At 39.2% G+C, this 12,331-nt stretch overlaps 1 protein-coding gene across 2 annotated transcripts in view; it reads right to left on the bottom strand.

Annotated features, from left to right (window-relative positions):
* Positions 1-12,331, bottom strand: part of SAMSN1 (SAM domain, SH3 domain and nuclear localization signals 1) — a 176,375-nt gene that overhangs the window by 143,510 nt on the left and 20,534 nt on the right. For both annotated transcript variants that reach the window (XM_050782363.1, XM_050782360.1), the window contains exon 2: positions 10,526-10,657. In XM_050782363.1, the coding sequence (XP_050638320.1) occupies positions 10,526-10,657 (132 nt within the window). The remainder of the gene's footprint in view (positions 1-10,525; positions 10,658-12,331) is intronic.

Here is a 12,331-nt window from a genome sequence, read left to right as displayed (position 1 = left end):
TTTAGAGGTAAAAACTGGGTTCTGGATTGGGTAATGACTTAATCAAGTTCTATTTAGAAACCAAGCCAGAAGGAGAGCTCAGTTTTCTATTTTAATGCTCTTACTATTGTCTGATAAGTTATCCCAAGCTGAAAGTGGAGAATTATACCTGGTGGCCTAATACTGATTAGAGCAAAAGAAAATCTTCATGGACAAATGGAGCAGGGTAGTTCTACCCTTCAGTTGTTCTTCCCATAATGGGCAATGGTTTTCTGTTGGTGCCCTCTATCCTTCAGCCCAGACTCCCTAATGATCAATAGCATGCATATCCAAGTCAGCTATCTGAAGTCATGGATGCTGCCATTGGCTATGAAATAGAACAAAACTACTAGCCATGAGGGGATTAACCCCTGACCTTGGCCTCATTAGTGCTGAGCTCTAACCAACTGTTAGACGCATATCATATTGTTTGTCTTTAAAACTATGCTTGAATCTGCTATATTACTTTTTCATTAACATCTAGTAGCTGGGAATGTTTTAATCAATTTTTCCAGTGATTTTTATCAGTACAAAATGTTGATGAGTAAGTATATAAAAAATTAAACTTGGATTTTTAAAATATTTAATTTTATTATTATCATCCCTATTTAATAAATGGTGCTGGGAAAACTGGCTAACTATATGCAGAAAACTGAAACTGGACCCCTTTCTTACACCTTATACAAAAATTAACTCAAGATGGATTAAAGACTTAAATTTAAAAACCCAAAACTATAAAAAAAAAAAAAACCCTAGAAGAAAACGTAGGCAATATCATTCAGAACATAGGCATGGGCAAAGATTTTATGATGAAATCACCAAAAGCAATTGCAACAAAAGCTAAAATTGACAAATGGGATCTAATTAAACTAAAGAGCTTCCGCACAGCAAAAGAAACTATCATCAGCGTGAAAAGGCAATCTACAGAATGGGAGAAAATTTTGCAATCTACCATGCGACAAAGGTCTGATATCCAGAATTTACAAGGAACTTAAACAAATTTCCAAGAAAAAAAGAAAAAAGCCCCATTAAAAAGTGGGCAAAGGAGATGAACAGATACTTCTCAAAAGAAGATATTTATGCAGCCAACAAACATGAGGAAAAGCTCAACATCACTGATCATTAGAGAAATGCAAATCAAAACCACAATGAGATACCATCTCATGCCAGTCAGATGGTGATTATTAAAAAATCAAGAAACAACAGATGCTGGAGAGGATGTGGAGAAATACGAATGCTGTTACACTGTTAGCGGAAATGTGAATTAGTTCATCCATTGTGAAAGACAGTGTGGTGATACATCAAGGATCTGGAACCAGAAATACCATTTGACCCAGAAATACCATTTGACTCACATATCCCATTACTGGGTATATACCCAAAGGAATATAAATCATTCTATTATAAAGATACATGCACACTTATGTTTACTGCAGCACTATTCACAATAGCAAAGACATGGAACCAACCTAAATGCCCATCAATGATAGACTGGAAAAGAAAATGTGGTACATATACACCATGAAATACTAGGCAGCCGTAAAAAGGAATGAGATCACGTCTTTTGCAGGGACATGGATGAAGCCGGAAGCCATTATCCTCAGCAAACTAACACAGGAACAGAAAACCAAACACCACATGTTCTCACTCATAAATGGGAGTTGAACAATGAGAACACATGGACACAGGGAGGGGAACAACACACACCAGGGCCTGTTAGGGTGCAATGGCTAGGGGAGGGAGAGCATCAGGACAAATAGCTAATGCATGTGGGACTTAACACCTAGATGACAGGTTGATAGGTGCAGCAAAACACCATGGCACACATGTACCTATGTAACAACCCTGCACGTTCTGCATTTGTATCCCGGAACTTAAAGTGAAAAAAATTTAAAAAAAAATTAGGCCGGGTGCGGTGGCTCAAGCCTGTAATCCCAGCACTTTGGGAGGCTGAGATGGGTGGATCACGAGGTCAGGAGATCAAGAACATCCTGGCTAACACGGTGAAACCCCATCTCTACTAAAAAATACAAAAAACTAGCCGGGCGAGGTGGCGGGCGCCTGTAGTCCCAGCTACTCGGGAGGCTGAGGCAGGAGAATGGCCGGAACCCAGGAGGTGGAGCTTGCAGTGAGCTGAGATTCGGCCACTGCACCCCAGCCTGGGCGACAGAGCAAGACTCCATCTCAAAAAAATAAAAAATAAAAAATAAAATAAAATAAAAAAAATAAAAGGAAAAGAAAACCCTGAAATTTGAATTAGTAGGTGAAAAAATACCACTATTATAGATGTTCTTGTTTACAGCTGTCTACATTTGGTGGGAAATCTAAGGCTGAATTGTCAAACACTGCACTACACCCAGGTGTTTGAGGCGATTTGTGGAGATTAAAATCTTGGGTTTTCTAATGCACATCAACAATAAATCCTGTTGCTTCTTCTTGTCCGGTAAAAATCAATACTTTTAGATAAGAAGCATTGATTACAAATTATTTTAAGCAGTTATTTTAAAATAACATCCAAGATTAAGTGAGAGTTTGACTTAAAGTCATTTAATCAAGGATACTAAATTAAAAGATTGCTGTGCCCTGGTGTGGCGGTTTGCAGAAGGAAAGGTGATGATCATTAACATGCACCATACCAGGTGCTTAAAGTGGGTTACAACATTTGATGCTCACTGTAAGCCAGGAGACAGATTTTTGTTTTTTTATTATACTTTAAGTTCTAGAGTACATGTGCACAACGTGCAGGTTTGTCACATAGGTATACATGTGCCATGTTGGTTTGCTGCACCCATCAGCTCATCATTTACATTAGGTATTTCTCCCAATGCTGTCCCTCCCCCAGGCCCCTACCCCCCGACAGGCCCTGGTGTGTGATGTTCCCTGCCCTGTGTCCAAGTGATCTCATTGTTCAATTCCCACCTATGAGTGAGAACATGCGGTGTTTGGTTTTCTGCAAGAGACAGAAATTTTTATCCATATTCTATTGCTCAGAAAACTTAGGGTGAGAGAAGTTCAATCACATTCCCAAAGACACAGCTCCCAGTCTGAGAGCAGGAATAAAATGTAAGTCTATTCACCCATCTCAAGTTCTTTTCACTATGTTCTCTAGATATCAGAATATATTTAGCACGTATATTATAAGGTTGGGTTATTTTTCCTACCAACGTTTCCTCTTCCTCACTCCTCATCTCCCAAAAAGACACTCTTCTAATCATCCCCCTCCCTTTTTTTTTTTTTTTTTTTTTTTGTGAGACGGAGTTTCACTCTGTCGCCCAGGCTGGAGTGCAGTGGCGTGATCTCAGCTCACTGCAAGCTCCGCCTCCCGGGTTCCCACCATTCTCCTGCCTCAGCCTCCCGAGTAGCTGGGACTACAGGCGCCGCCACCGCGCCTGGCTAGTTTTTTGTATTTTTTTAGTAGAGACGAGATTTCACTGGGTTAGCCAGGATGGTCTCGATCTCCTGACCTCGTGATCCGCCCGTCTCGACCTCCCAAAGTGCTGGGATTACAGGCTTGAGCCACCGCGCCCGGCCTAATCCTCCCCTCTTGATCTCTCTCACTCTTGTGTACACGTACATGCACGTAACCCCCCACCGCACTGCCGCCACACACGCTACGCTTGTGGCAGAGAAACCAAAAAAACAGGACTACTATTTGGGATCCAGAACTCCAGCCTAGACTCCATCTGTCACTGCAGTCAAGTCACTAATCTCAGCTTCCTCATTGGTAAACTGATGTGTTTCCTATAATTTTATCTCTAAGTGTGTAACTGGCCGGGCGCAGTGGCTCACGCTTGTAATCCCAGGACTTTAGGAGGCTGAGGCGGGCGGATCACTAGGCCACGAGATCAGGAGATTGAGACCATCCTGGCCAACATGGTGAAACCCTGTCTCTATTAAAATACAAAAAATTAGCAGGGCATGGTGGTGCACACCTGTAGTCCCAACTACTGGGGAGGCCGAGGTGTGGGGTGGGGCTGGGGTGGGGAAATCGCTTGAAGCCGGGAGGTGGAGCTTGCAGTGAGCCGAGATCGCGCCACTGCACTCCAGCCTGCGCGACAGAGCGAGACTCTGTCTCAAACAAACAAACAAACAAAAAGTGTGTAACTGTTTTATTATCAAGTATTGTTATATTTTAACATCTATGCTCTTTCGAAAAGTATATAACTAATTGCCTATCATTAAACATTTTTATACTTTAACATCTATACTTCCCTAAGTGAAGTGGAGAATTGATATTTTCTGGTTACTTTTATACCTCTGCACCATCAGCAATTTCAAGCCTTCAGTCCTACCTTGTCCAATATGGCAGCCATCCATAGTCTCAAGTGGCTATTGAGTACTTAATATGTGGCTGATACAACTTAGAAAGTGAATTTTAATTTAATTTAATTTTAATTTACAACCAAAGGTGAGATTGTTTCGCTGGAACTGATTGCACTTTAACCACTGAAGTTTCAGCATCTGAACTGAAATGTGCTCTTTACTATAAAATACACATCAGATTTCAGTGTTAGTTTAGAAACAAGAATACAAAAATCTCATTAATTTTGTATTAATTACATGTTGAAATGATAATACTTTAGATATATTGGCTTAATTTGATATATTATTAAAATTAATTTAACCTGTCTCTCTTTTTAAAACATTTTATTTTGACAACCAGAATAACTAAAATGTGTGAGTCACATTATATTTCCAATGGACAGGGCTGCTGTAATTGTAATAGCTCCAAGACGGGGTTTGGGTATCTGTCTTCAGGTAATCCTTAAACTTAGCTGCTATTGAGAATGTCATCTGCTTGAAGATGCAGCAGCAATTTTGTGTATCAACTCCTTTGTTTGTGATTTATTCTCTAAAATAATGTGATTAAATAATCTTGCTTTCTTTGGTCATCTATCTGTATATTAACTGGGGGAAAAAAAAAAGGTCTTAATCTATTAATAGTTTACAGGACCCAAGTATTGCAGAGGGATTGTTATATCCAACTCATTTTAAATGTTATCATAAAACTGTGCCTGGGACCAGCTTAACACAAATTATATTCTCTAGAGACAAAGGAGAGTCACCTTCTGAAAGCCAGCCATCCTTCACATACACTGCAAAGGAGTTCCAGTGGTGAGACGGCACTGTTTGTGTATGTGTGTGTTTTGGTTAGAGTGTAGTGACACCACTTACAATAAGGATTAAAGACCCTGCGAGGGGAGAGTGGTGGACATAGTAGAATTCCCCTTAACATTCCCCCATGTACCTTCTGGTGTGTCTTTCTGTATGCAAAAACCAGAAGGCTAAAAACCACATTATATACATTCCTGCCAAGCTTGGATAGCAGATATGATTTAGACTTGGCAGATTATATGCATCCATGTGAAATTTGGAAAGTGGGATGTGAAAGTGGAGGTCACCTCCAGTAGCCATGTTAAAGGAAATGAGTAAAATTTCCTTTTTATCAGGCCGGACGCAGTGGCTCAAGCCTGTAATCCCAGCACTTTGGGAGGCTGAGACGGGCGGATCACGAGGTCAGCAGATCGAGACCATCCTGGCTAACACGGCGAAACCCTGTCTCTACTAAAAAATACAAAAAACTAGCCAGGCGCGGTGGCGGGCGCCTGTAGTCCCAGCTACTCGGGAGGCTGAGGCAGGAGAATGGCCGGAACCCGGGAGGCGGAGCTTGCAGTGAGCTGAGATGGCGCCACTGCACTCCAGCCTGGGCGACAGAGCGAGACTCTGTCTCCAAACAAAACAAAACAAAACAAAAAAAATTTCCTTTTTATCTAAAATATATCAAATACTATCACTTCATCAAATCATCATTACAAAATTATTAATAACCTATATTTTACTCATTTTTTGTATGAAGTCTTTAGAATACGTTATATATTTTACACCTGTTGTCCATCTGCATTTGCACTAGCCACTTTTCAAGTACTCAGTTGCCACCAGAGGTTGTACCCTGTAGCTCTAGGGCAGGGGTTAGCACACTTTTTCTGTGAAAAGTCAGATAGAAATATTTTAGGTTTGTGAGACACAGTTTCTATTGCATTCTATTGTCTCCTTTATTTTTGTTTCTGTTTTTAAAGATACTTTTAAAAATATAAAAGCCATTTTTAGTTCATGCATGATACAATTACAGGCTGCCTCAGGCTATGATTTTCAGTCCCTGCTGTAGAGTATAAAAATCAGCCCTTCTGAGGGTTCTCTAACTTCTATGCTAAATCCTGCCTGCTTCTAGTAGCAAGAGTTGCTTCTGTTTTCTACAATTGAATTTGGCAAATTTATACAGAACATTACTCACCTTGTTCTACAGTGTAAGGAAACGGAGACTGCAAGACTTTAAGCAACTTTCCAAGGTCATATACCTTCTAAGCGACAGAACTAGAAAGAGAATCCATAACTGCTCAACTCCAAAGCTGACAATTTCATCTGCTGCATCATTGGCTCTCCATTATTATTAAGACTTTCTTTAGCTTGAGTAATGAACCTTCACTGATCCATTTATTTAGCTTACAAATATTTATTGAATGACAACTATGCACAAGATATGAATAATAGGAGCATTGCCTTTGACCCACATTTAAGCACATTTTTTAAAAGGCTCAAGTTTTCTATCAATTTATGAGATACAAAATGAAGTGGAGAACTGACAGTTATTTGTTTGCTTCAATCAATATAGACAGCAAGTCAGATAATTCAGACTTGATCCAGTTAACCCCAAATTGGCAGAGATACAAACATTTTATGTTCTCTGTCTTAATCTGTTTTGTGTTGCTATCACAGAATACCTGAGACTGGGTAATTTATAGCAAACAGGAATTTATTGGATCACAGTTCTGGAAGCTGAGAAGTCCAAAACAGAGGGGCCACATCTCATGAGGACCTTCTTACTGTGTCATTCCATGGCAGAAAGCAAAAGGGCAAGCAAGAGAGGGCAAAACAAAGAGAACAAGAGAGGGCCAAACTTGGCTTTTATGACAAACCTACCCTCGATAACAAACTTACTCTGACGATAACGACATTCATCCATTTGTAGGTTAGAGCTCTCATGATCTATTAATTGCTTCTTAAAGACCCCACCTGTCAGTATGATTGCACTGGGGGTTTAAATTCCAACACATGAACTTTTTAAGAGAAACATTCGAACCGTAGCATTCTCACTTTTTCTAATTCAAATACTTATCTAGCTTCAGACATAAGGAGGAACTAAAATAGATACAGAATCAAGCAGTTACAGGCTACATTTAAAATAACATTATGGATTGATCAGTCCTTAGGCTAATATGTTAGCTTATTTTTTTTTTCAGCACATTTACTTAGCCGCATGCTTGTTCACTCCCGCTAGTTTTTGACAGTTGTCCTCCAACACTTATGCCTTTCCTAATATACTGCAAGTGGGTCACTTATTATTTCTCTTTTAAACATTTAATAATGTCCCATATCTTAAATTGGTTTCTCTTTGGACAAGCCATCCATTATCAATCCTTCCTGAAATTGCAATTTAAATACAAACTAGATATTTATGATGATGTATGATATTCTTCATTTAAAACTCCCGAATAAACCTCTTTCTGTTCAAAGCCTCTACTACCCATAATGATACATATGAGCTACACTGGATCATCTCCTTTGAGAATATTGATGATCTTATGTTCATCTATGGGACTCCCACTATGTTCAAAGTCGTGATATCCAAAGGGTAAAATTCCTAGTGTGTATGAATAAATAATATATTTTATAAGGGAAACCAAGGATTCTTCTCTCATTTTGATTTTCCTTTTCAATTCATGTGGCAACTGACATTATTTTTATTATGGGCTATAGTTTCCTCCATAACAAATAGATGTATTGTCAGGTTGGTTCTAGAGATTCTGGGAGTACCTGTCTTCTCTGGAAAGGTTACAAATACCCGGATTGAGGACTGGGAGCTTGAGCCAGAACTCCATTAGCTTTAGGGTGATTTCAGTGTATGTCTGAAGAATGAGTCCAAATGGAATAATATTTGTTTCTGGTACTGTTAAGTTAGGTCCGAAACTTTTTTTTCTTACATCAAGATGGGGGAAGGAAGTGCCAATACCAGGAGAAAAAGAAAAAAAATCTATTCCTCAAAGGCTGAGAAGGAAATTTAGGAAAGCTCCAAACCATTAACTGGGGATACTAAGAAAGCAGGTACTTAAAATCTTTTGATTTAATTATTTAAAAAAATGACTTTATTCATCTAAGTTGTGAAATAATTTTCATTAGGAATATAATAAGTGTTAATAATAATTTGATCGGAATGGCATAATTCAACAACTAAAAGGTGAAATCAAGGGTTGAACTGACTTTTCAGTATGCATGTATACATACGTACATGTTTGTATGTATACATATATTTTTAATTAAATGCTGAGAAATTACAGAGAGAGACAGAGCTATAGCAATTGAAATCATGTTTTTATCATTCTCGTCTTCTTTTGCAATATAAATGAAGATTGAAAAAATTTTAGTAGACTAGTTGGCCATGAAATGGTTCGTTTTTTATGCATGTTTACTAAACTCACACATTTAAGGAAATATCTTCAGGCTCTTCAACCTATTCGATTTTTCTTTTTAATTATGGGGTGAAAATGCTTATGAACAATTTGCAATGTCAATTCACAGCCTCCATGTGAATGGTTTATCTCTCTCACATTAATATGTGCAAAGTATTATTGCTCCCTCTTATGCATATCTAGCAATACCAGCATCTTAGGGACGTTCAAAAAGGTGTAAATTTAAGGGAAGAGTTTCCGCTGAATTAAAAAATATTTTTGTATTATTTTTATGTTACTGAGATTTATTATTAAATTTGCTTTCCAACATTGCTTTCTAATTGCTCCAAGCTTTCAAGAAGCCAAAACTTTGGAAGCTATGGTAATAAGCCGTTTTTAATATACCCAAAGAACAAAATAGGTATGTGTGAAGGTAAGTGCAAAACTTAAAAGTAATTTGCTGTTACCCTTTCTCTGAAGCAAAAAAGCTCTGAGTTTGAATCCTGGTGCATCCTCTTTTTGAGTGGACAAGTTATCTAACCTTTTGCACCTTTCTAAATCTCTCTAAAATTGTTGTGAGAATAAACATACATAATTTCATGTATACATATATTACCTTACAAAAATAAGGCACTGAAAAAATGATTTTTTGTGTGTTAACCGGAAAAGTGTGATTATAAGGACAGGAAGTGACATCTAAATCTGTAAGTATACGGATGCTCTTTTTCTGTAGTAGACATAGGGTGGTTTATATTTTCCTAAGCCACAACAAATGTAAAATAAGTTCACATGTATTAAATTATAGTTGACTTCAACAACATGGAGGTTAGGGTTGCTGACGCCCCATGTAGTACAAAATGTTCATATAACTTTTGACTCCCAAAAAACTTTACTAATAGCCTACTGTTGACTGGAAGACTTACTGATAACATCAATAGTCAATCAATACACCTGTTGTATGTTATATGTATTACATACTGTATTCTTACAAGTAAGTAAGCTAGAGAAAAGAAAATGTTAATAAGAACATGAGTGAGAGAAAACACATTTATTATTCACTACGTGGAAGTGGATCATCATAAAGGTCTCTATTCCTGTCATCTTCACACTGAGTAGGCTGAGGAGGAGGAGGAATCGGAGCAGTTGTGGCAGAGGCAAAAGAAAATCTGTGTATAAGTGGACCTGCACAGCTTGAATGCATGTTGTTCAAGGGTCGACTGTATTTTAAATACAGGTCAATTGCCTAAGAGTTAGGATAGCCAGCACTGTTGAACAGGGACAGGTACGATTCTGTGTAATGCAGAGAACTCTATCTCTAGCAGTTTTAAAGATAATTCACAAAACAATTTGCATTTGCATTTTTCTAACACTTACCTTTTAGAAATGATGGTGTGTATCCATAAATTCAAGAAACCGTTTATTACAGTGGTTAGAGCATAAACTTTGAAAGCAGCCAGTGATGTGCCAGAATCAGCACTTGAGATAATTATTAACTAAATATTCAGATACTGCAAACCTGTAGTTAAACTATGGGTAGCTTGAAATTGGCCATGGTGGAGCATTTACACGGTGGAAATTGACAAATGCTATCAATCTAGGTCTCCCTTGCAACCACCACCTGGTTTGCCAGAAACTACTGATTCAGATATACATTTGTTTAAATGCCAACTTTAACACTTAATAGTTTATAGCCTTTAGTATCTTATCTTGCCTTTCTTTCTTGCAACTCCCAGATCTAGAAAATGATATAATTATTTATAGTCATAAGGTAGCTTTGAGGATTAAGTTAACTTATATAATCATCCAGTGCACATTCAATAAATGGTGGTCATTTTAATAAGCCAAAATCATAAAAAAGACAACAAGAAAGAGAAAATCAAAAACTAAAGGAATAACCTTCTGAGAATAGTGAATTTTTGCTGCATTAACAGGTATCATTAGGCAAGAGATTCTAGATCTATAATAGAGAAAAAAAAATCCACTCCAGTTAATGCTTCACTCACCATGAAGAGACTGTTCGGTGTTTGGTCACTCTCTCCGAAGGGTGGGATAGGAGAATCAGTTCTACTAGACTTGTTTTCTTGGTTAGCTTGTTGCTCTGGGATCGGCTCATATAAGCTATCCATAGAGCCTTCCTGCAACAGGGAGATGTATGAGTCAAGGTATAACAGAATAATAATTTTCCTTGAAAAGATAGCTAATTTATCCACCCACCTTTTTATAGTACTTTATTTAAATTATCCTGGGGATATGATTAAGAGTTTACAAGATGCTAATTTTCAACAGTGAACAATACAGTAAAGCCAGGAATTATTACACAGCCAGGAATTATTGTTCCCACCATTATTACAGAGCCAAGAATTTAAACAAGAGTCTAAGTGTTGCAGAGGCAGGCACACAATGAGGGAATTCCTCAAGAGGTATGTTGAAGACATGAAGTTCGAAAAACTAAATAAATGCCTATTTAAAACACCAATAAACTGTGTTGGTCACAGATTTGAGTTACATGTATGTCTCTAATTGGTACCACCTCCTTTTATAAGAAATACAATCTGCTGATCTTAGTTTTCTCAACTGTAAAGTAGCAGTTTCTAGGGCAGAGGACGCGAAGCAAGATGACAGAATAGAAAGTTCCGGTGATCGTTTCCCCACAGCAAGGACCCCAAGTTAGCAACTATCTACACAGAGAAACTACCCCCTCATAAGAATCAAAATTCAGGTGAGCACTCTTAGTACCTGGTTTTAACATCAAATCACTAAAAGAGGCACTGAAGAGATAGAAAAAACAGTCCCGAATCTCTGACGCCACTCCTCCCCTACCCTGGCATCTGCGGCCTGGTGTGGAGAGCATCTCTGGGCTCTGGGGAAGGGAGAACACAGCCATTGTGAGGCATTGAACTTAGTGCTGTCCTGTTAGAGAATAAAAAAACCCAAACCAAACTCAGTTGATGCCCAGCCATAGAGGGAGCATTTAAACCAGCCCTAGCCAGAAGGGAATCTCCGATTGCAATGGTCCAAACTTGAGTGCCTGCAAACCTTGCCACCCACGGCTACAGCACTCTGTGTCTCCAGTAAACTCAAAAGGCAGTCTAGGACACAAGGACTGCAACTCCTGTGGGCATCCCAGTGTGAACTAAGCTCAGAGACTGTAGACTGAGGGGGCATGTGACACACTGAGACACCGGTTGGGGCAGCCAAAGGAGTGCAGGCATCACCCTGCCCCTAACCTCAAGTTGCATAGCTTGAGGCTCCAAAAGAGACCCCTTCCTTCTGCTTGAGGAGAGAAGGATGTGTAGGGAGGCCTTTGTCTTGCATCTAGGGTACCAGCTCAGCCACAGCATAATAGGGCACTGGTGAGAGTCATAAGGTACCCCCTCTCTGGGCCCTAGCTCCCAGATGACATTTCTAGGCAACCCTAGGCCAGAAGGAAACCGCCGCCCTGAAGGAAAGGATTCAGTCCTGGCAGTATTCATTACCTGCTAACTGAAGAGCACTTGGGCCCTGAATAGCCAGCAGTGATACCCAGATACTCTGGCTGTGGTGGCTACAGAGCAAAACTGCTTCTGTTTGAGAAAATCAGAGGGAAATGCAAAGGGGACCTTATCTTGAATCTTAGGTATCAGCACAGCCACATGGGGGTAGAGCACCGACTGGGCTCTTGTAGTCTCTTATTCCAGGACTGTATGCTTGGATGGCATTTCTGGACATGCCCTGGGCCAAAGGGGACTCCAGTGCCCTGCAAGGTAAGTCCCAGGCCAGGTAGCACTCACAAAAAGCTGACTAAGAGACCTTGAGCCTTAAGAGAACAC

This window comes from Macaca thibetana, chromosome 3, assembly GCF_024542745.1.
Source record: "Macaca thibetana thibetana isolate TM-01 chromosome 3, ASM2454274v1, whole genome shotgun sequence".
In the NCBI taxonomy this organism is placed as follows: Eukaryota; Metazoa; Chordata; class Mammalia; order Primates; family Cercopithecidae; genus Macaca; species Macaca thibetana.
Note: the sequence above shows the minus strand (reverse complement) of the source record. Positions and strands in the feature narration are given on the sequence as shown.